At 40.2% G+C, this 22,578-nt stretch overlaps 1 protein-coding gene across 1 annotated transcript in view; it reads right to left on the bottom strand.

Moving 5' to 3' along the window:
* PLXNA2 (plexin A2) overlaps nucleotides 1-22,578 on the bottom strand; it is a 468,647-nt gene that overhangs the window by 141,473 nt on the left and 304,596 nt on the right. The window contains exons 11-12 of the mRNA XM_087929350.1: nucleotides 20,115-20,211; nucleotides 12,064-12,263 (exon numbers count right to left, since the gene is read on the bottom strand). Of these exons, the coding sequence (XP_087785476.1) occupies nucleotides 12,064-12,263; nucleotides 20,115-20,211 (297 nt within the window). The remainder of the gene's footprint in view (nucleotides 1-12,063; nucleotides 12,264-20,114; nucleotides 20,212-22,578) is intronic.

Here is a 22,578-nt window from a genome sequence, read left to right as displayed (position 1 = left end):
TTCTATTTGAAATATTACAATGACAATGAACAACATTTGAGAATTCTAATGTGACTTCAGACCAGATTTTTGCTCTTAAGTATTTATGAATGTGAAAAAGTAAATGAATTGTTTATTATCTACAAAAAAGTTCTGAGTTATGGATTGTTTTTCCCATACATGGAATTGATGGGTGTCTGCTGCATGTGATAAGAACAGTCTATGGTTGCACTAAACTCAGATATGAATAAATGAGACATTTAGCAAATGATTCAGTATTGGTCATGAATAAGACAAGGATATATATCCCTTTGGGTGTTTATTTATGGATAATTATACATAGAATGTTTGTGGGTATGTAGAGATATGTTGGTGTATACCTACTTTCGTATTCAAGCAATGCCTAATTGCAGTCTGAGAAATCAAATGATTTACATCAAATGTTGAATAGATTAAATGATGCACCAAATAATAGATCTGAAAATTAATTTATCAAAGACAAATATTTGACAGGAAAAATTGTGTCTGTGATTACAAATTTTTTCATAAATGATGAAAAATTACATCAAGTAGATGAATTCATGTACTTTGCTAGAACATCTACTAAAGATAGAAAATGGATAGAGAAAAATAGCAGAAATGTTGTTAGAAAGTTAGTGGGTAGGATGCAATATGTTATGGGAAATGGATGCTTATTGAAAGAGCCAAAAATGATTATGTGTATCAGTAGTAAGCTTCTGTTAACTTGGTTGTATAGAAGTGAAAATTGGGTTTTCATGAAAAATAAAAGGTTAAATTGAATTCAGTAATCATTTAAGAAGTATATTAGGTAAAAGAAGTACAGAATCATAAGGCCTGAGGATAGTTCAGAGCTAATTTAGTCCAACCAATACATTTTCAGGAGAGGGATGTAAGAATAGATTTCAAGGATAGAGAGTTATATAGAATTACAATAGATAATGACAGTAGAAGCTAGTTTTTGTTAATTTACTTTATTGCTCTTAATTTGTTTTCCTTCTACTGTATTTTTCTGCAACTTTGCATAACATTATTTTTATTGAAAAGGAATAATATGATCAATATCTGTCTTTTTGTGATCCGTTGCTAGGTATATGTTAAAAAAACAAAAACAAATAATGATACATTTCTTAACCTCCAAAGCTTGAAGGATTGTTGAGGTAATTCCCCGTTAGGAGAATGAGCACATACAGGGAGATGTTGTAGTTGAGCAATGAGAGGCTAGACCAGGGCATGGATGCAACAAGACTTTATTGAAACAATAAAGGACTGAACGTGTTAGCCCTGCCTGGAGCAGGCTCACAGCGATCAGCGGCTGACCGAACCCTGCAGCTGGCTTTTATAGCCGGCTGCCATGGGAAGCCAGCCAATGAGGGGCAGCAAACGCCCCCGCAGCATGGACGGACCTGGGTGGGGACTTTGGCAAGTTCCAGGGACATAACACCCCTTCCCCCCAGATGCGAACACGCATAGTCATTCAAATAAGCGGGTGGTCTGTGCTGGCGCCCTGAGCGGCGCAACTCAGGCGAGCTGTCAAGTGTCTCAGAGTTCGAAGGAACAGGTTGGGTTGGTGATGGAGTGCGGGCTCGCTCGGAGGTCTGCGTTGGTATCGGTGACGTGCTTCCGGCCGGTGATGTCGCGTCCCCGTCAGATGGCTCGGGCGGAGGACCCATCGGGCAGTCCCGGTCTGCTGTCTGCTCCCTCGGCTCGGGTGATGGTGGCGAAGAGTCTCTGGGACGGTCTTTGATGAGGGTTTGGTGAGGCACCTGGGTGCTGACCTGTGCCCACGATCCGGTGCTGGCGAGGGTACCTTGACGCTTCCTTAGCTGGTCCAGGTGTCTTCTCCAGATGCGGCCATCTTCCAGTTGGACTCGGTACAACCTGGGACCGGTGATGGCTACAATCTCTCCTGGGATCCAAAGTGGATCTCCGGCGTAGTTCCTTGCAAAGACATGTTCCTGCAAGACAAAATCTCTGACCCCTGTCATTGAAGCAAGAGGAGTGTCAGGGCAATAGTGAGGGTGAAGTCTATCCAGCATGGTTCTTAGGCGTCTGCCCATCAGAAGTTCAGCTGGGGATTTATTGGTGACCATGCACGGAGTTGAGTGTTGGCTTAGTAAGAAGCGGGAGAGTCTGTGATGCCAGTCTTCTTTGCTGAATCTGGCTAACGCTTCTTTTGTGGTCCTAACGGCTCTCTCTGCCAACCCGTTGCTGGCAGGATGAAAGGGGGCCGTGAAGATGTGTCGGATGCCAAGATTGGCGGCAAAACGGCTGAATTCTGCTGAGGCAAACTGGGGGCCATTGTCTGAAACTATAGTATCTGGTAGCCCGTGTGTCACGAATAGACGGGTCAAGGCCTTGGTAACTGCTTGCGTGGTGGTCGTGGATAGTTGGGCCACATCGATCCATTTAGAGTATGAATCCATGACCACCAAGAAGGTTTTGCCGTGTATGGGACCCGCTAAGTCAATGTGAAGCCTTGACCAAGGCGCGTTGGCGCTCTCCCACTTTGTGGGGGTGGTGACTGGAGGGGATGGTCTGGATTCCTGACAGGGTTGGCAAGAGCTTACCCATTTGACGATGTCATCGTCCAAGCCAGGCCACCAGACGTAACTCCGAGCCAACGCCTTCATCCGGACGATGCCCGGGTGGCCCTCGTGTAGTGCCTCTAAGACTTGTGTGCGAAGCGAGGCCGGAATAACAACTCTGGTGCCCCACAACAGGCAGCCCTGCAAGCTAGATAGTTCCTGTTGACGGGTCTTAAAAGGTGTGAATTCGGTTGCGAGATTAATGCCCGGCCACCCCCTCCTCACCCAGTCCAGTACCTGGGCGATTGTTTTGTCCGTCTTGGATTTGGTGGCGATGTCGAGGGCGGTGACAGGAAGGTCGAGCTCGGTGACCTCGAAGATGGCGTGGACCGGGGCCGGGTCCTCAGCTGGAGCTGGCAGGGGGCAGCGGCTGAGGGCGTCTGCGTGGCTTAATGTTTTTCCTGGGTGGTGGATGAGCTTGTACGAGTATGCTGCCAGGAACAGGGTCCACCTCGTCATTCTGGGAGACAACACTTGGGGAGTCTGCTTGTCCCCGGATAGAAGACCCAGGAGAGGCTTGTGGTCCGTGATTAGTTCGAAGTTGTGGCCAAAGAGGAATTTCTTTACCGCTGCTACTGCGGCTAAAGCTTCCTTGTCAATTTGACTATAGTTACGCTCTGTTGCTGAGAGCGTTCTGGAAAAGAAGGCGATTGGTGCCTCGGAGCCATTGGGTAGTCTGTGGCTTAAGACAGCTCCAATCCCAAAAGGGGATGCATCCGCTGCTAGTTACTAATGGAAGATGTGGGTCAAATTGAATAAGGACCGCATCTGATGTGAGCAGTGATTTGATTGCACGAAAAGCGGTGTCTTCCTTGTGTCCCCAGAGTCAAGGTGATTTTTTATCCAAGAGCCTGTGTAAGGGCTCTGCTACTGACGCTTTGTGGGGTAGGAATGATGCATAGAAGTTCAATAATCCCAAAAAGGCTTGTAGCTCGGCTTTAGTGGTTGGTGTGGGTGCCTCATGGATTGCCTTGACTTTGGATTCTAGGGGGTGAATGCCTGAGGCGTCAATTCTATAGCCCAGAAAGTCCACTTGCCTAGTGGCAATGGCACATTTCTCCCTTTTTAATTTGAGGCCATGCTGTCTGAACCTGTCTAACACTGCTCTGACTCTCTGGAAGAGTTGGGGTCTGTCCCTGGCCGAGACCAAAATGTCGTCGAAGTAGGGTACTACGCCAGGGAGGCCCTGAAGTATACGCTCCATGAGGGATTGGAAAATGCCAGGGGCAACACTTACACCAAACTGGAGACGCCTGCACCGGAAAGCACCCCTGTGGGTCACAATAGTTTGTAATTCGGCTGTTTGGTTGTCAACAGGGACATGTCCAATTTGGCAAAAATGTTGCCAGGCTCAAAAGTGTGCAGTAAATGTTGAATGACTGGGACTGGGTAAGCGCTAACTTGTAGAAAGCGGTTAATTGTTGTTTTGTAATCCGAACAAATTCTCAGACTGTCGTCCTTTTTAAGGGGTGTGACAATTGGCGTCTCCCATTTGGCGAAGTCTGTCGGCTCAATGACCCCTTGCTTTAATAACTTATCCAGTTCCGCGTCCAGTTTAGGCCGAATAGCGAATGGGACTCTACGAGGTTTCAGCCGGACTGGAACTGCTTGGGGGTCAACTGCAAATGAGATGGGGGTACCATTATAACACCCCAACTCATCGCTGAATACGTCTGAATAGTCAGTGAATAAGGAGTCAGTGTCGGAAGTTGAGACAGCATGGACTCCTGTTAACCCTAGGCCGAGGTAGGGGAACCAATCAAGCCCCAAGAGACTAGGGAGGTTGCCGTTAACTACCACTAGGGGCAGGTGGCCTTTGAAAGCTTTAAAATTAACAAGGAACTTGCCTTTGCCGAGTACTGGGATGTCCTTCCCTTGATAGTCCCTCAAGGTGAGCTGGCACTTCTGTAGCTGGTCTCTGGATAGTCTGGGCTGGATTCTCTTGAGAGTGCTCCAAGAGATGATTGAGAGCGCTGACCCCGTGTCAACCTCCATACGACAAGGTTTACCTTCTAATAAAATGGAGAGTGTGATTTTACTAATAGAATGACAGGTGTGATTAGCATGGTAGCAAGTGTGACAATTTAGTACTTGCCTTTGGAGTCCAGAATGGGAAAAGGAAGGGACCTTTTGTGCTGAGTTGTGTGCGGCCTGGCAGACTCTGGCGATGTGGCCCTTTTTATGGCAATTGTTGCAGGTGGCACCTTTGAATTTTCAGGTAGCTCTCGAGTGAGGTCCGCCACAGGATAGGCACAGGATGATGTGTTTCAGTGAACTGTTGCTTTCTTGCCTGGCTCCTACCTGTGGTTGTTTGGCATGAGCGAGGCGGTGGATATCTGTTTGATCGTTGGGATCCTCTTCGTTGACCACCTCTTCTGAGTGGATGGTGGCATGGCTTTGTTTGGGAACAGGACCTTGAATCTCGGTGGCTGACTGGGTTGCCAGTTCCGCAGCCAAGGCTTCCTCGACGGCCTGGGAGAGGTTGAGATCCTTCCTGGCAAGCAGTCGCCTTTGGAGGTGAAGGTCCTTGACCCCGCAGACGAGCTGGTCGAGGAGCATGTCATCCAAGTAGTTCCCGAACCCGCAGTGGAGAGCTGCAGTCCTCAAAGCGGCCATGTACTGGTTGACGGTTTCCTTTTCAGCTTGCTTCCTCATCCGGAAGGTGTAACGCCTCGCGATCTGTGAGGGCCTAGGGGAATAATGATTGGTGAGGATTTCCAGCAATTCTGCCCAGGGAACATTCTTTAACTCACGTGGAGCGACGAGTGCTGTGGCGGTATTAAAAAACGATGGCCCCGCAATAACTGAGGAAAAATGACTTCTTCCTGTGCTCCCCCGCATCAGCCAGACCAATAGCGTCGATATAGTGATTAAAGCGATTTTTGTATGACTCCCACTTCTCTTCATCCGGCTTGAACGGTGGGAAGGCTGGGTTGGAGTTCATGCTGAGAACTTCTGCAGGTTATGCTGTTGAGAAATCTCTCTGGGACAACAAATGGCCCTTGTGCTCTTGCCAGGCTAGTGACTTCAGTTCTGGAGAGGCTTCACAGAACCTCTCTGCTCTCTCTGGGTTAACGATTGTGGCTTGGCTGCAACGGCTGTTGGCAGCGTTTCGAATTTCGCGCTCCTGGGAAGCGTAGGCGGTAATGGCTAGCCGCCTCTGATAGCGCTTCAAATTTCGCACCTGCGTAGGCGTCAGTGACTCGGAATAACAGCACCGCGCTGTATTCCGGCAAGAAATTCAAACGACAGCTGTTTGAATTTCGCGCTCTTTGTGTTGAGCGGCTGCGGCTCGCAGCGCTTCACTTTCCTCTGTAGCTTGCTAACCAAGCGGCTACAGACGCTCTTTACTTTCGTTTTCTTGCTGACCGAGCTCTCCGGTGGCGCGGCTGCGGCTCAGCAATTGAGTGATTTCAGCTGTTGCAGATTGCCTCTGGTAGCCATCCCACCCTCGTCGCCAGTGTTGCAGTTGAGCAATGAGAGGCTAGACCAGGGCATGGATGCAACAAGACTTTATTGAAACAATAAAGGACTGAACGTGTTAGCCCTGCCTGGAGCAGGCTCACAGCGATCAGCGGCTGGCCGGACCCTGCAGCTGGCTTTTATAGCCGGCCGTCGAGGGAGGCCAGCCAATGAGGGGCAGCAAACGCCCCCGCAGCATGGACGGACCTGGGTGGGGACTTTGGCAAGTTCCAGGGACATAACAGGAGACTTATAGAGAGTAGTGTTGAAATAATACACACAGAGCACACAGATACACTGTACAGTAAATATAGGTTTTTACTTCCAGAAAGGTTTAAGCAAAGTCCAAAATAGGCAGTCCAAAAGTCATTCACAGGTAAAATCAGTCAGTTTTCACCCAGGGATAATCCAAATATCAAATTCCAGTGTCAAAAACAGTTCAGTATCAGACTTACATTAAATCCAGTAATATCAGTCAATTAGAAGAAATGGAGCAACGGCAATACTTTCCAACAGAAGGAAACAGAGAGGGAGACACACTCTCTTCTGAGATTAAGATTAAACAACCCAGGTTTCTGGCTCCATTTTATGGCTGTTTGAAAAACCACACCCAATTGCATGCTCTTGCATTCCCTTAAAGATATAGTACTAAAATGTTTATCCTGGTTTATATATTTCTAACCCAAATACCTGTTAGGTGACTTATATTCCTAACAAGGATAATCTAAAACCAATTAATAGTACTATTCTAAACATATGTACTCAGAAATAAGTTCTATTATTTCTATCAAGAATTGTTATAAGTAAATACATATGGCATATATTACAGATAAGTGTATATCGTATTATAACCTTTCCTTACCTTATTGTACAATGCAACTAATTTCTAAGTAGATATAGATACAATTATGTTTTAGTTTGCTCATTTCTCCTATTAGTTTGCAATTTTAACATCATGCTTGGTCTGCCTGTCAAACTCATGGCCCATGGGTCAGATGTGTCACACACTGGCCACGCCCACACCTGGATTAGCAAAGGGGGAAAAAGTTATGATATGTCACATATGCTGCCGCGATGATGTGAGTTTGACACCTCTGCTCTAACATCTCTTAAATTTTACAGACAGCATCATGAAAAGATCTTGAGAATTCAAAAGCTTGGTATTTGTTTTGTGGCATTTTGGCTCATCCTAAGGCAAGGCAGTCGATTCTGAGATATTATCATCCCAAGAATAAAGCCAAACAACCAATGTATAGAGCATTTATTATGATATATATTAAACAATGAATTATTTTCTCCTTCAATTTAGTTTCACAAAAGGAACCAAATATTCTGAATTTTGAAAATGATTAAAGGTAATCCTTGACTTCTTACAACCATTAGTTTAACAACAGTGTAAAGTTACGATGACACTAAAAAAATGTCTTATAACTGAATGTCATAGCCATTGCAGTGTATCTGGGGTCATATGAAGAAAATTTGAGTGCTTGGCAACCAGCATGTATTTATGACATTTGCAATGTTCCTATGTCATATGATCACCATTTATGATCTTCCCAGCTGGCTCCCTACAAGCAAAGTCAATGGAGGAAGCAAGGTTCACTTAATGAATCTGGCTTTCAATAAATATGAAGAGTATGTGATGGATGAGCAAGAGATGGCATATGGGTTAAGGATGGGTGTGGAGGAGTGGTGTAGGCTAGGAAGAGTCCATGGGGGTGCACAATAGATTCATGCAGGTTCAAGGGCACACATAGGCAGGGAGGATATCGGGTGATGCATAAGAGGTTCCATGCAGGTTAGGAAATGCACACAGGGCAGTTCAAGCCAGGAAATGGGTGGGAGTATGTAAGAAGTGCTCTGTGGGTTGAAAAAAGCATGTGGGGAATGGAATTGATTAGGGATGGGACACAGGGTACACAAGAGGTGCCATATGGGTCAAGGGAGGCATATGAGAAATGAAATGGGTCAAAAGAGCATGTGTGTGGGAAACAGTGCTGGGAAAAGTGGGTGAGCAATTCGTTCTCTTTGTTCCTCCCTCTCTCCCATCCTTTTTCCCCCTATTCTTCTCTTTATTCTCTCTCCCCTTCCTTTCCTTTCTCACCGATCTAGTAAATGGCTGCTGGATGGGGAAAGGAATGAGGGATTGCAAGAGTGACTGGGAAACTATCATGGTACATTGAAAAGGAGGACCACATGACTGCAGCAGTCTGATCAAAGCAGTAGCCTGTAGTAGCCATAACTTTCCAAAATTTCATTCTGTAAATTAGCCTATTTGAAGTATCTTGATTCAAAAACTTGTTCTGGGATGCATTGTTCATAATGAATTCATTTATAAGTTATTTAAAAACAGAGCTTTTGTAGTATATAGATATTATGTACTACAAAAGATATATATCTTAAACAGGTTTTTTTTTTAGACAGAGAAGAGTATTCATGAGCCATTTTCCTTCTAGTGATTTGCAACTCCCACTTTCAATTCTATACATATTAACACTTAGATTTCTGTGAGAAGAACAAACTTAAAATGCTGTGAAGGCAATTTTATTTATGTATGGAAGGCTTTGGGTTTTGATTAAAAGTTTAAAAAATGGAAGCAACCCCCTTGGGATGAAAGTAAACTCTATTGAGACCATTAAACAGGCAGAGTGGGCAGATCCAACTGTCACAGAGAATCAAGCTGAAAGAAAGATGTATTACTAGGTTTCTAGTGGCTATAAACAAGAATGAAATATTCAGTGCTAGGTTGCAAGTCACCTCAGTGTATGTGATTTATTGAAACAGAGCTCATACTGTAGCTTACAAGGTACTGAATGCACAGTGAACATCATTGCCAGAATTAGTGAATATACCTTAAAGCTCACTTGTTTGGAAATGATTATGGAAAAAATAGGCTATTATAAATTGATTACTGTTTTCAGTAGCTGAAATTTATGGTTAGATCCATGCTTGCTATGGAGAAGGATTGTTGGTTTTTGGACTGAGATGATGTTGGCTGTGATATGACATTCTATTAAACGAACACAGCTATTTGATCACATAATTTAAGAACAACAGATATCACAGGATACCCATTTTTCAGAATTTACAGCAGATCAGCTATGGGATAATTTCAGTATATCTGAATCCACAGTACATCTGAAGTTCCTGGGTTAGCGAAAGTATTGTATTTTAATCTTGCCATTACATTAAGGGATTCAGGATGACCCTCCCTCTCAATTATTTTTTTCCAAATAATCATATCAGGTAGGATAAAGTGAGAGATAGAAAAAGTTTTAGATAAGCTCTTTTGGAATGATCTTCCCAAGAACTAAGATTGTTTCAACCCTATAAGCCTTAGTTTGTTTTAATGAAGACTTTACTTTGTATATTAATGTATCTGTAAATTTTACCACTACAGACTCTAGTCTAGACCAATGCTCTGTCAAGTACATATAAGCATTAAGTCTTTATTTAGAGAACTATTTGATCATTTCTTTTCCATCTCTTTTTTCTTTTGCATGCAAAAAATATAAGAAAAATATAATGATTGGACTTGATTTTACAACCATTTTTACAACAGTCTTTAAGTGAGTTGCTGTGATCATTCAGCTTATCATGTGGTTGTAAGCCCAAATTCAGCCAAATGGTGGGCAGTGGTTAGAATGCAGTATCGCAGGCTAACTCTGCCCACTACCAAAAGTTCGATACTAACCGGCCCAAGGTTGACTCAGCCTTTGAAGATTGGTAAAATGAGGATCCAGATTATTGGGGGAAATATGCTGATTCTGTAAACTGCTTAGACAGTACTATAAAGCACTATAAAGGTGTATATAAGTACTAATACTAAGTACTAATGCTATTATCCAATGGACATTTTTTGATGGAAAATAGCAAAAACATTGCAAGATGCAATCACATGACCATGGGAAGTTGCAAATGGTTGTAAATATGAGCTGGTTGCCATTAATCAAGGGCCACCTGTAAGATTTTCTTTGACTGTTTCTTAACACCTGATGAGTTGTCTGAATATGTACCCTTGTCTATCTTCCATGAAGATGTCTAATCTCTTTTTAATACCATCTCTGTCTGTCTATCTGTCTCTCTCTCTCTCCCTCTGCTGCTCTTCCAGGTATCTTGACCTAATGTAAACCATTAGAAGGGGCACAATGTGGATCATTAGCTCATGTTGAAATAACATACTTAACCCTCACCCTTCCTATTCTATAAACATGTTATAAAATTTCTTTCATAAATCAAATAATTGCTTCATGAAGGGACAATTCAGATTTTTAAAAAATAGAATAGCAAAGAAAATTAACCTCTTTGACATAGTGGTTACATAGTTTCTTAGTCTGGCATCTTAAATAAGCTATTTAAAGTGATTGCTATCTGTTGACTGAACAAAGTTTTCCTGACTATTGCCCCTATAATAGCATGCAATTCAGAGAAATCAATTACAGGCTAATTACTTCCCTGTTTTAATTAGTATGCCTGCCAAAGGGCAGAAAGGACACCCCCATACTGATCAGTGAGTCTGACAATTGAAATTGGTTTATCAAGGCCAGTAAAAGTGCACACTGGTTGTGCATCAAAGATGCTACAAATTAATTTAATAGGAAAGCACATGCTGCTTTATTTGTTCCTCCTTAGTGTAATAAGTATAATGTGTTACATCTGGGTGAGCAAAGTGAAAGAAGGTTCCTAATCATATGGATGTGGAACTTATAATGCAATGTTATTTGTGTCTACTCAGAAATAAGTTATATTGAGTTCACTAGAATATATCTCTAGTCAGTTGTGCTTAGAATTTAATTCAAAATTAATTGTTGTGAATTGAGGTTTCTTCTGTGCAATGTGTTTAGCAATAGCATTCATAATAAAACTGATCTTAAATAGGAACTAAAAGCCATTTTGGCCAGGAAAGTTAGAATTTCCACCCAAGCATGAAATTTATTGTATTACTGTTTTTTCTCCAGTGGGACTGGTCTATCAGGAAAACCTGATCTACCCAATTATGGGATGGAGCATACTGCTTCCATTTATTGTATTAGTAACTTCCTCTTTTATAGTTTCTCTTAATGCACTCTTGAGACAACAAAATGAAGTTATAAACACTACCTGGACCCTACTGAAAGTAAGTGAAATACAAGTGAAATGGACAACGACTCTTTAAAATATCTTGATCCTAAAGAGACTTGAATTTGTTGCATACCATTAAATACAGTACTATGTTTGGCATGACTGATATCCAAAAAAATCAAACCAGCGGAATTATGGATTATGGAATGAAATTAGCTCAAAAGACAAAGATTTAACAAACAAAGACATTGGTGCAGGTATTTGAAAGGTGAAAACTGAGGTTACCTAACAACTGGGCTGTATTGGACCATGTGACTGGAGAATCTGGGGAGAAGTGATAAAGTTTTACTTAAGTTGGGTGAAAAACGAGAGTCGGTTTTTCACCAGGAATAGGCCAATTTGATATGTCCTAATAAAATATTATTTGAGGAACTTGCCTGCCTCGGAGTTCTTATTGAATGGAATGTATTACTTGGAACCTTGACACTTTATTTATTTTGTGCATTTATATCTCAGACCTCAATATAATTCTCATATACAGTAATCAAATGGGCAAAATATAAATACAGTCAATGAAAATATATTTAGAACTTTAAAAGCAGTTACAAATCCATAGAAAGGATATAACTGCTTTAAATTGAACACAGAGTGATCATAGTCTTTGCTCTGTGCACAAAAGATGGAGATCAAGCCTTTTGGGGAAGATTATTCCAGTCTGAATGCCCCAGCACTGCAAAGTATTTCTCCTATTAATTTTCATTTGGTAGGAAGAGTTTGGAACAATGGCTTGATTCAGATGTATTCAGATAACTTATCTTTATATATACTTATTAGTTTTATATGCACTTATTAGTGTATATAAAGACCACTGTAGAATGCACAGACATTTGGATTTTAATAAAGAAAAGTTAAAGAAAATAAATGACAGGACTTAATAGGAGAGATGTGTAATTACCTCAGTGATGCGTGGATTGGAGCATTTGACATTCCTGCTTGACCAGTCGAGCCACCTTCCCCATCCAGTAACAGGGGACGGACAATGTTGACGTAAAGTGCACTTTCCTTCTCCAGTGCACCAGCCACACTCAAATTTCTGGTCCGCTTTCAGGCACAGTCCACAGCTTTCCCTCTGAGCTGCACATTTGTATAGATGAACTGTGGAGATAGAGAAGAGGAGCTTGAGCTGAAGGCAAGAGGCCTGAAAAATGAGATGCATCTGTTCAGAGCATGACCTGAAGCTACTGTGTGAAGCTGCTATCAGTGGAAATAATCATCTTCATGCTTTTGAGGCAGGAGATGAGCCTTCTTCTGTTTGTTGCAGACTGACTGCTGCATAACTTTCCAAGGGTGATCTGTCATTTGCTAATATTCTTTTATACTCTAAGCAACATCTGCCCTATTTCTCTGGGCTTGGGATATAGTGATTTAAATTATCTGCTCTATGTACAGTTGGTAGGTTGATTTAGCCTCTTAGCTGTTATTTATTTATTCAACAGGTTTTAATTTTAATTGAGACTGGCAGGCTCAATAAGTTTACCTTTTATATGTTATTGTAACATTTTGTTAAGTTAATCTTACCGATCTGCTCACTGTCTATATCTTCTATTTTTAAAGAATTTAGATTTAATTATCATGATAATTCTAAGTCACATGATATTTGCTTAAGGAAAGAAAGAACTTACAAACAAATGTGGGCTCAGATTATTCTGTAAACCTGCATGGGCTCTAGGTTACTAAAGTGTCACAAGACACTTTCCTGTTTTAAAACATAACTGTTTCCATAATCATTCAATACAAAAGACAGATGACATTTGATGCTTATGAACTGGTCTTTTATCACTAGTTTCCCTGCGGTATTTCAATGTCCCCAGACTAATTTAATGTTAAAATATTGCTGGTTGAGTATAAATCCAATAAATATGTTCAGCTGTAGTTAGAGGCAAGATGCCAAAGTCAACACATTTAGATACTTCTTTAGAGTTCTGCAATTTTAAAGCCTGAGCTGAGGCTTCAATCAGAATGACCTACAGCCATCCAACTCTTTCTGGATTTCAGAATGGGATTAGATGTCTAGCAAAGACTTTATAAGGATTCATTTTCTCCTCCTGTTTCACATAAACTCTTAGTGGTTCCAATGTTAATCTTCACAAAATCATTTTGTGCAATGATTTTCTTTAAATTGTCCATACTTCCAAGGTCTATGAAACTGAAATTTGTAGGTATCAAAATAAATGGTTAGCAATTAGCAATCCAAGATGAGTTAGATCTGATTAAAATATGCCTTTTCATTACAATGGATAGTCTACTATATCTTTTTACCTTATGTTTAAAAAGCATTTGATTTGGATGCATGAGTCTCAGAAAGGCCTGAGCAACTTATCTTACATTTTGAAGTGGCAAGGTTAATAGGATTGAACGCTCATGAAGTGGGGATCAAGACAATTTTCAATAAGTTATTGCATGATTGTTAAGGAAATCTTTCCTATCTTTGCTTAAAGATAGGATGGTTCCCTTAAATGGTTCCCTTCAAATAGCAGTAAATTGGTTGATCTAGGATGCAACAAAATTCAAGAAATATAAGTAAGGTTATATAAAGTCTTTATATGCTTGTATAATGCAGCTATAAATTCTTCAGCCTCCTCCTGAACCTTTGTGTTTTTAAAAAAACATAATTTCTTCCATGCCTCATTTGGGCTACAATCTTGAAGGCTTCTTTTGTTTAGTTTACTTCAGTTCACTGAAAATGATGATCCCAGGATGTTTGGCAGGTTTTCCAGTATATCAGGTTTCATAATAAACTTTTCATAAAGTTCAAAAGCTCTCAAAAGCAAAGTATGACTCAGGTGGGATAAAATAAAAACCAGTTAAATGGATATCTTTATTGCCAGTTTTCAATGGATATACATTTCATGGAATAAAACAGATGTTGGGCTGGACTGTCCCAAGTTTAGTTGTAACTCTGATTCTATGCGTATTTCTTTAGATGTTCCACTAGAGCAATAGTTTCCATCATGTCCTTTTATACTAAATAGAGACAAGAGAAACCCAGCCCTGATGGGTATACTTCTTACATTGAGAATATATTATGCACACAAGCAAACTACTGGTTTGAGGGAAGACATAAGGAATTAATCTGACTGCCATCTCTACTTGTTTAGGCTGCCCACCAGCCCAACACACATATTTTCTTTCTTTCTGGACAGGTGGGTACACTATCACATAGATCACTGGACTTAAATTGTTCATCATTTTTACTTTGTAAGAAAATTGCTAAAATGACGTGTAGTATTACTTAAATCCTAGAATTTTATGTGGCAGCATATGCATTTCCCATTTTGTTAAAAAAATAATAAGACTTCTTTCTAATGTAAAATATCCCACAAAAGGACCTGTAGAGTTTAAAACATGTACTAAACAAACACACACAGACACAGATAGCTACTACTTTATATATACATACACATGTATCACACATGGATAAGATCCAGTGTTGTTCAGTGGTTAAAGCACTGGACTAAAAACCAAGAGATCCAGGTGCTAGTCTTCCCTTACTTTGAGCCAGTTGCAATCCTTCAGCCCTCGATTAGAAAATTAAAAAAAAAAATCTAATAATCTGCATTATACATGCATGATATGTCTTTGCTGAAATATATATAAGAACAACAACAGAGGAAGCATCATTTAGATTATGGGTTATATGCCAGACTTAGCTTTGTCCAAATTATCTTTCATGTCCATATTATACAAGCATCATAGCTGTGCATTACATTAGGCAAAGCAGATGTGTACTTAATACAGATTCCCCATCTGGAGACCTCTAAATGTATTGGGAATGCTAGCTGAAAATTGTAAGGGCATTGTGATTATGTGAAGAAAAAAACATGGACCTAAATTAATGATAAAAGTATTCATGTGAATCTTTCTAACAAAGTGTACCTTCCATTACCATATACTGTACTTAGAAAAGATCTATGAGAGCAAACATTTGAATAAGTCAGCAAACAAGGACAGCTGTCTATGCAACCAAAGTGTCTCAGTCATGTCTGAATCTCTTGCAGTAAGGAATTCATTTTTCACTCCTAGTCACCAGTGTACAGTACTTAGTATTTTAATCAAAATGATGGATATTCTAGGACCATGGTGGCAAACCTATGGCAGCGTGCTGGAAGTGGCACACAGAGCCATTACTGCTGGCACGCGAGCCCTTGCGCAGAAAAGGTCTACTGAGCATGCGTGTGCACCACCTGCCTGACAGCTGATTGTCGGGTGTCTGGTGCAGTGGCATGGCAGTGCATGGGAGACATGCACGCATGCGCAGAAGTGCATGGTGCATGGGGGGTCATGTGTGCATGCACAGATGCACAGTCGCACATGTCACGCATGCATGTGCAAAAGCATGTAGCATGGTCACACAGGTCGCATGTGCATATGCAGTGGGCATGGTGGGGGCCATGCACATTGCCTTCTGGGTGATGGCATATGAGGGTGAGTGCACAAGCACATGCACAATTATTGCCATGAGAGCCCAAAAAGCTTAGCCACCACTGTTATAGGAGCTTTGAAATGGGAAACATCACAATGTGTAAATAAATATGCATGGCAATGCCAATTTTGGAATTAGAAAGCCAGTAGAAAATCTGATATAGCTACAAGCAGAGTTCACATATCCCAAGATTAATTTGGCTCCTGATTTGTCTCTTTTACTTTGGCCAGTCCTGTCCTTAATCACCATAATCCTAAACAAGCATCTTTTTTGCTACAAGAAAGGGAGATGTCAGAAGGATGAGTTTGCTAATAACAAGAGAATTATGACATTAAATTTTACGAAAGCAACACATGTCCTGCATGATTGCATTAAAGTTGTAGCATTAACATTCATAGTCATTCCAGAGAGATTGCAAACTGCAACCAGGGGTGGACTGCTACCAGTTCACACTGATTTGGCTGAACTGGAAGTTAATTTTATGGTCAGTTCAGCAAATCAGCAAATCCCACCACTGGCTGGCCCTGCCCACCCCACTCCGCCCCTCCCAGGAGTCCCCACATGGCCCATTTTGGATTGCAGGTAAGTGCAGGGCCCATGCGGAGACTCAGGGAAGGCCAAAACGGGCCTCCTGGAAGCTCTGGAAGGCCAGAAATAGGTCTTTTCCCTGCCTCCAAAAAGCCTATGGAGTCCAGGGAGACATTTTCTCCCTCCTGAAGCTCGAGGAAAACAGCCCATTTTCACAAACAGGGTGGTGCAGGAGGCTGATTAAGCCATGCCCACCATGGCCATGCCCATCCAGCATTGGGCAAAGACCCAGTTGTTAAACTATTTGAAGCCCACTCTGACTACAATTAACAGGAATTAGGGGTCCTGATAATACAGTATATTGGAAATCTGTTTATCTTTATCTAACAACAACATAAAACAAGAGTGTCCTTGCCCTCTGGAAGCTCTGAAAGAAACTCATAAAAGATGTTGCTGTTCTTATCCAAAGAATATAAAATTCCAGAAAACATTGGAAGACCAGAATCGCATAGGCCAGCGATATTTGGCAGCAGAGATAAGATTGGAGCTAGACATAGAGTTTTGTTCTACTTCCACAATGTAAAAAAGGGTAGGCCAAACCAGGAAGAGACCAACTTGGTTTTCTGGCAATTTAAAAGGGAGCTGTAAAAGGCTGTAAGGCTTCCTTCAAGAAATGAAAAGAAGCTTGCCTGAGAAAAAGATATACAAATTCTAACAGAAACTGTAAGGTGATCATGGGAAATGAAAAAAGGTAGAAAACTGGCTAGAAAAGTGTTTGACAACAAGGTTAGCCACAAAAGAGTGAAAGAAAGGCTCAAAAATATGTGGAAACCTAGTAAAGCTCAGTAAATTCTTCGCATCTAGATAGACAGATACCCAAGTATTTCCCTTCTCAGAAAAAGAAAATTAGGTTTTATTTTTAAAATGGCAAACCAAGGAAGCCAGAAAATTCTAGACTGATCACCTTAATATTTGTCACTTGCAATAGAAGACAAAGAGATACCAGCAGTTTTTGGGGTCTATGTGCTGATATACTGTATATGCTTTTTTACTACATTTTTGTGTTCATCTAGGCGGGTACTTATTCTTCAATGGTCTGTCCAATGTATGTGGCAGGGAATGATGCACAGGGAACTTCAGGACTTGAGTGAATAGTGAAATCCCGATAAAAGAAACTCTCAAAATCATCAAAACTAAATACCAACCACCCAAACACCTCATGGAACTAACAGAACATTGCTTAACCAACACATATTTCATATACAAAGGACAAAGATACAAGCAAATTGAAGGAGCCCCTATGGGATCACCACTGTCACCCGTCATTGCAAACCTGTTCATGGAAGAATTAGAATCCAGAGCCCTAGCTAATGCCACCCACAAACCCAAACTATGGTTAAGATACATCAATGACACATTTGTTATTTGGCCCCATGGAAAAGAAAACCTAAACAATTTCCTAACACACCTAAACAGCACACACCCCAAAATCAAATTCATCATGGAAACAGAAACAAACAAACAACTACCATTTCTAGATGTACTAATCTACAAAAAAAAAAAAAAAAAAAAAAACAGATGGCACACTAGGACACACCATTTACCAGAAGAAAACACACACCAACCGCTACCTCAACGCCCAATCCCACCACCATCCAGCACAGATAAACTCCGTTGCTAAAACACTAATTACTGGAACCAAATGCCTGGCAGACAAGACACACATAAAGACTGAACTATGCACCCTGACTAAAGTACTGACAGCTAACGGCTTCCACAAAAGCAAAATCACCAGCTTGATCCACAAAAACACACTGAGACCTAATGGAGACCTAGAAGATAAACAGACCTATGGAACAGCTGTACTGCCCTACATAAGAGGTACTACAGACAAAATCAGTAAGATACTACACAGGCATCACATCAAGACTGCCTTCAAAACAGACAGAAAAATAGCAGCCATCCTAAGAAATCCCAAAGATAAAATTAACCTGGAAAACCAAGGCATACATGAAGTCCCCTGTGCATCATGCCCTGCCACATACATTGGACAGACCAATAGAAGAATAAGTACCCACCTGGATGAACACAAAAATGCAGTCAAAAAGCTGGAACACCCTTCCTCACTAGTCCAACACATGAAAGCAACAGGTCATAGCATCGACTTCAATGGCACCAAAACCCTAGCCACTATAGAAAACCCCAGTTACAGAATTATCAGAGAAGCCATAGAGATTGAAAAAAGACCTGAAAGCATGAATAGAAGAGATGACTCCACCAGACTGTCAATTATTTGGAAGCCTGCACTCACAAACAAACAAATCTCCATGCAAACACCTGGGCACAAACAGATCCCCCCAATACCTCCAGTTCAAACACACCCCAACCAGGCACCCAGATGAAACCTAGCTTCCTAATAAATGATAGCCGTCCATTTACTCGGAGCCAAGCTGCACAAAAAGCCTCCAATACAGGAAACACAATGTTGCCAGCCAATCAAGACAAAAAAAGCCACAAAACAGACAGAAGATATTAGAAACACCAATGAAGCAGAACACAGCAAACTCCAAGACCTATAAACACAGACCAAGACTCCCAACCAATCAGGATGAAGAAAAAACCATTCTGGCACAGCAGATGGCTAGCACCAAATTTAAAATAGAAATGGCTGTGAAAGTCTGACTCACAGACAAATACAATACAGAAGCCTGATGATGGCAGATGAGATTCTGCCAAAACGTTGCTACAACTTTAAAAGCACAACTATAATGGCGTGGAAAATACCTGAACAAAGCTGAATACCATACATGTAAGTCCCCGCAAAAACTTATGAAAACACACACACACACACATCCTGGATTGTATTATATATATCTGGAATATATATATATATATATATATATATATATATATATATATATATATATATATATATATATATATATATATATATTTATTTCACTATCTAGCGGGGGAATTATGTTCTTAAGTTTAGTGTAGTTCTGCATTGCAAAATAAATGCTTTAAGCATTCAGTGACTTGAATGTTTTTTCTCTGGCAGGACTAGTCTATCAGGGCAACCTGGTCTACCCAATTATGGGACGAAGCATACTGTTTCCATTTTCGCCCTTCAGACACAATCCAGGAGCCTTCGCAAACAGTTGACAAACTATTTTTGGGTTAAATTTATGTTGTACTGACATCATTGTGTAGGCCCAGATCGCCCTGATAGACCAGTCCCACCAGAGAAAAAAAGCTCTCTCTTGGTACAGCAAACAAAGCAAGGAGAGCCCATGGCTTAGGTGTTAATACATCTACCTAATATGTTAGGTAGAAGGGCATGACGAGCTGATGGGAACTAAAGAGCTTGAAATAGATCTATACTAGTCTTCCTTTATTTCTATGTCGGTAAAACATAAATTTAACCGTTCAGTGACTTATAAGCTTATTATCCTCACACACATCCAAGGACAATATAATGCCTGTTTACCTTCAGGCCTTTCTAGTGTTGAGCTTGCAATTCAGCTAGTGTCCCAGGGAAGCCATGGGATTCACTTCTAGGGTCAAACTTTGCTTTTCTCCAAAAGCTCTTAAGAAGAAATAATACAAAATTATGGTTGAGACAGCTGCATATTTTTATCCACTTAGATTTCCTCATCATTTCCCCACAGGTTCCGTCATATTTTTGACTCTTGAGATAGCTAGATTGACCCTGATTTGTGCCTTATCTTTATTTCAGATAGGATTAGAAAATATATGGAATTTTTTGTATTCCCTGTAATTATGAAGAAAGATTCCACGTGATGATAATTTAGGCATTATCTATTATCATTTAGACATTTTCTAAAAACACATTCTGATAAACAGTATGATATAACATATTAAAAGTAATAATTCATTGGAATATAATGTCTAATTTGATTGGCTTATACTTGTCTTATTTTAAATAAATAAATGAAATAAATGGAAAACATAATATATTTTGAAATATTTACCTTTCATATCCTCTGGGTTGTCAATAATGAAGTTTCCATTCCAAACGACAGCAAAATCTACAGCCAAATTACTTATGTCCATTCCATCATAGAAGTACTAGGAAATAAAAGGGAAATAAACATTCAGGCAAAATGTGTAAAAAGGTTGGGAAGCCAAGGAATGAACAATTTAGAATTTTACAACATATACAGTAGCTTTAGGGATATGTGGCAACATTGGAAAGCTAAAAGTTTTAACATGGATTTAGAGAGAAAGAGAGAGGGAGGGAGAGAGAGGGAGAGGGGTGGGAGAGAGAGAGTGGGGGTTTACCACATAATTAAATCAACTGACAGACCTGGAGAGAGGTAATAGATTAATTATCCATTTCATGCAGACTGTTCGCACTATTCAGTCTTGGCTTTGCTGATAAAGCCATATTATCAATGAAAGAATTAATGAGATGAAAAAGAAAATCCTACACATCCTTGTAACAAAGCTACACAATGCATAGCTCTTCTCTAAGAAAATACGCTAGTTTATTCTGTCTAAAGTACTAGGAAAATACCGGCATACTGATGTTTTAGATAGCATGCAGAGAAATAAATGAGATCATTTTTTTGCGGGGCGGGGGGAGGTTTTCATTCAGTGATAGCTCACTGGGTTGATACAGACTGTGCTGTCTTGCCTTCTTCAGCCAAGTAGACAGTGATTCATGGAAACATATGTGTTAATAGACTTTAAAATGACATGAAACCTACAAATGACTAACACGGCTGCTTCCCTGACACCTGCAACACTTAATCTGTTTCCTTAAAGCAAAAGTGAGAAACTCTATCATCTATCATTAACTGCTCTGATCAATAATGAAGAATGATGTGCAGGGCAAATTAGCATCTGTATTACCCATGCTTAATTTAATGTTATAACTATCCTTAATCAGGATAACTGACATCTATAGTTTCCTTGGAAATGCCATGTACCTTTTCTCAGGAAACTATCTGAGGTGTTATTTCTACCAGAGTCAGGCAAATAATTTCCATTTAAATCAATATTTTTTCAGCCTATTTTCTAATTATCAGAGGTATAAAAATCCATGTCTACATGTAGTTTTTGGATCACCTAACCAGATTTTACACGGCATTGTTTGCTTTCTGCTAACAGTAATAAAACTGCAGACTAACTCTCTACAATTAGCAGACATATACCTCCAACATACTCACAGAATTCAAAATGACCCATTTATGCTCCTCCCTTATATGGGGAACCATAATTTTATTACGGTTCCCTACCTGGGGATAGCATGATTGGAGCATTTTGAATTCTGTGAGTATGTTGTGGGGTATACGGCTGCTAATTGTGGAGAGCTGGTCAACTCATGAATGGCTGCCAGGTCATCAGGGGGGGAGTCAAAATAGAACCTGCTACCCGGAAGCACCACATTGAGGGATCCCAGCTATATTCATTATAATCTAGTTATTTTATTATTTCAAAAGTGGGATATTCCTATTTTGGAATTTTAAATATCTATCTAACTATTTAATTTCTCATTCTTATTATATTTTTAATAAATGTTTTTCTTCAATCTGAACATGAATTTAGTATGGGTTTTTGACAAATCCAAGATATTCATATTTATTCCTAAGAAAGGATAAGAAGCAAGCAAGTAATTTGGCAGAAGTGATACAAGAGATAGAACAGAGGTTCTACCAAGCTTTTATCTATTCTGGGCAGATAATTATCTGGCAATTAAGACAATTAATAGCAATTAAATTGGGTGACTGTTAATAACTACAAACAAACAAATCATATAGATCCAATAAAATCATTTTCAGGAATACAGTTGACTTGAAAAATATAAAGCCACTTGAATAGAATCAGAGCAGATCACACTAGAATGAAGCAAAGCTTTTTAAATGAGGAATGGCTGAGAGTTTGCAATATGACTGTGGTGCACTGGAACAAACTATAACGCATACAGTTCAAGAATGTCTCCTCAGGAAATTCCAAGGTACTTGGGATGATCTCATTGCAGCCATACCAGAAGCACTTAGATGGTTAGCTTCCTTAAATATCGAATTATAACATCTCATTGCAGTTCTATGGCTCCATACTATAGTGATTTTATTACGGTTTACCTTAACACTTTATCTCCTACATTGTACTGTCCTGATATCATATATATGTTACAATACACTATAGGAGATAAATAAACTAAATTTGTATATCAAATTTATGAAGTCATGATTGCATGACTTCTGCAGATGCCATATGTTAAATAAACAAATTATCTGAAAGTTACTATCTCTACCTGTCTCTTTCCCATATTTTGTCCTAAGGCACCTGTGGGCTAAGGCACCTGTGGAATGAATAAGAAAGGAGAGGCATTTGATCCCTGGGTCTCTTCACAGTATTCAATTAAAAACATGTTTTAGAGTCAATATATAACAGGAGGAAAAAAAATCATAAAAATAAACCAAGAAAACT

The sequence above is a fragment of the Pseudonaja textilis genome, chromosome 3, assembly GCF_049901715.1.
Source record: "Pseudonaja textilis isolate UNSWEBS1 chromosome 3, rPseTex1.2, whole genome shotgun sequence".
NCBI classification, from domain to species: Eukaryota; Metazoa; Chordata; class Lepidosauria; order Squamata; family Elapidae; genus Pseudonaja; species Pseudonaja textilis.
The sequence above is the reverse complement of the archived record's forward strand: the minus strand, read 5'-3'. Positions and strand labels throughout refer to the sequence as shown.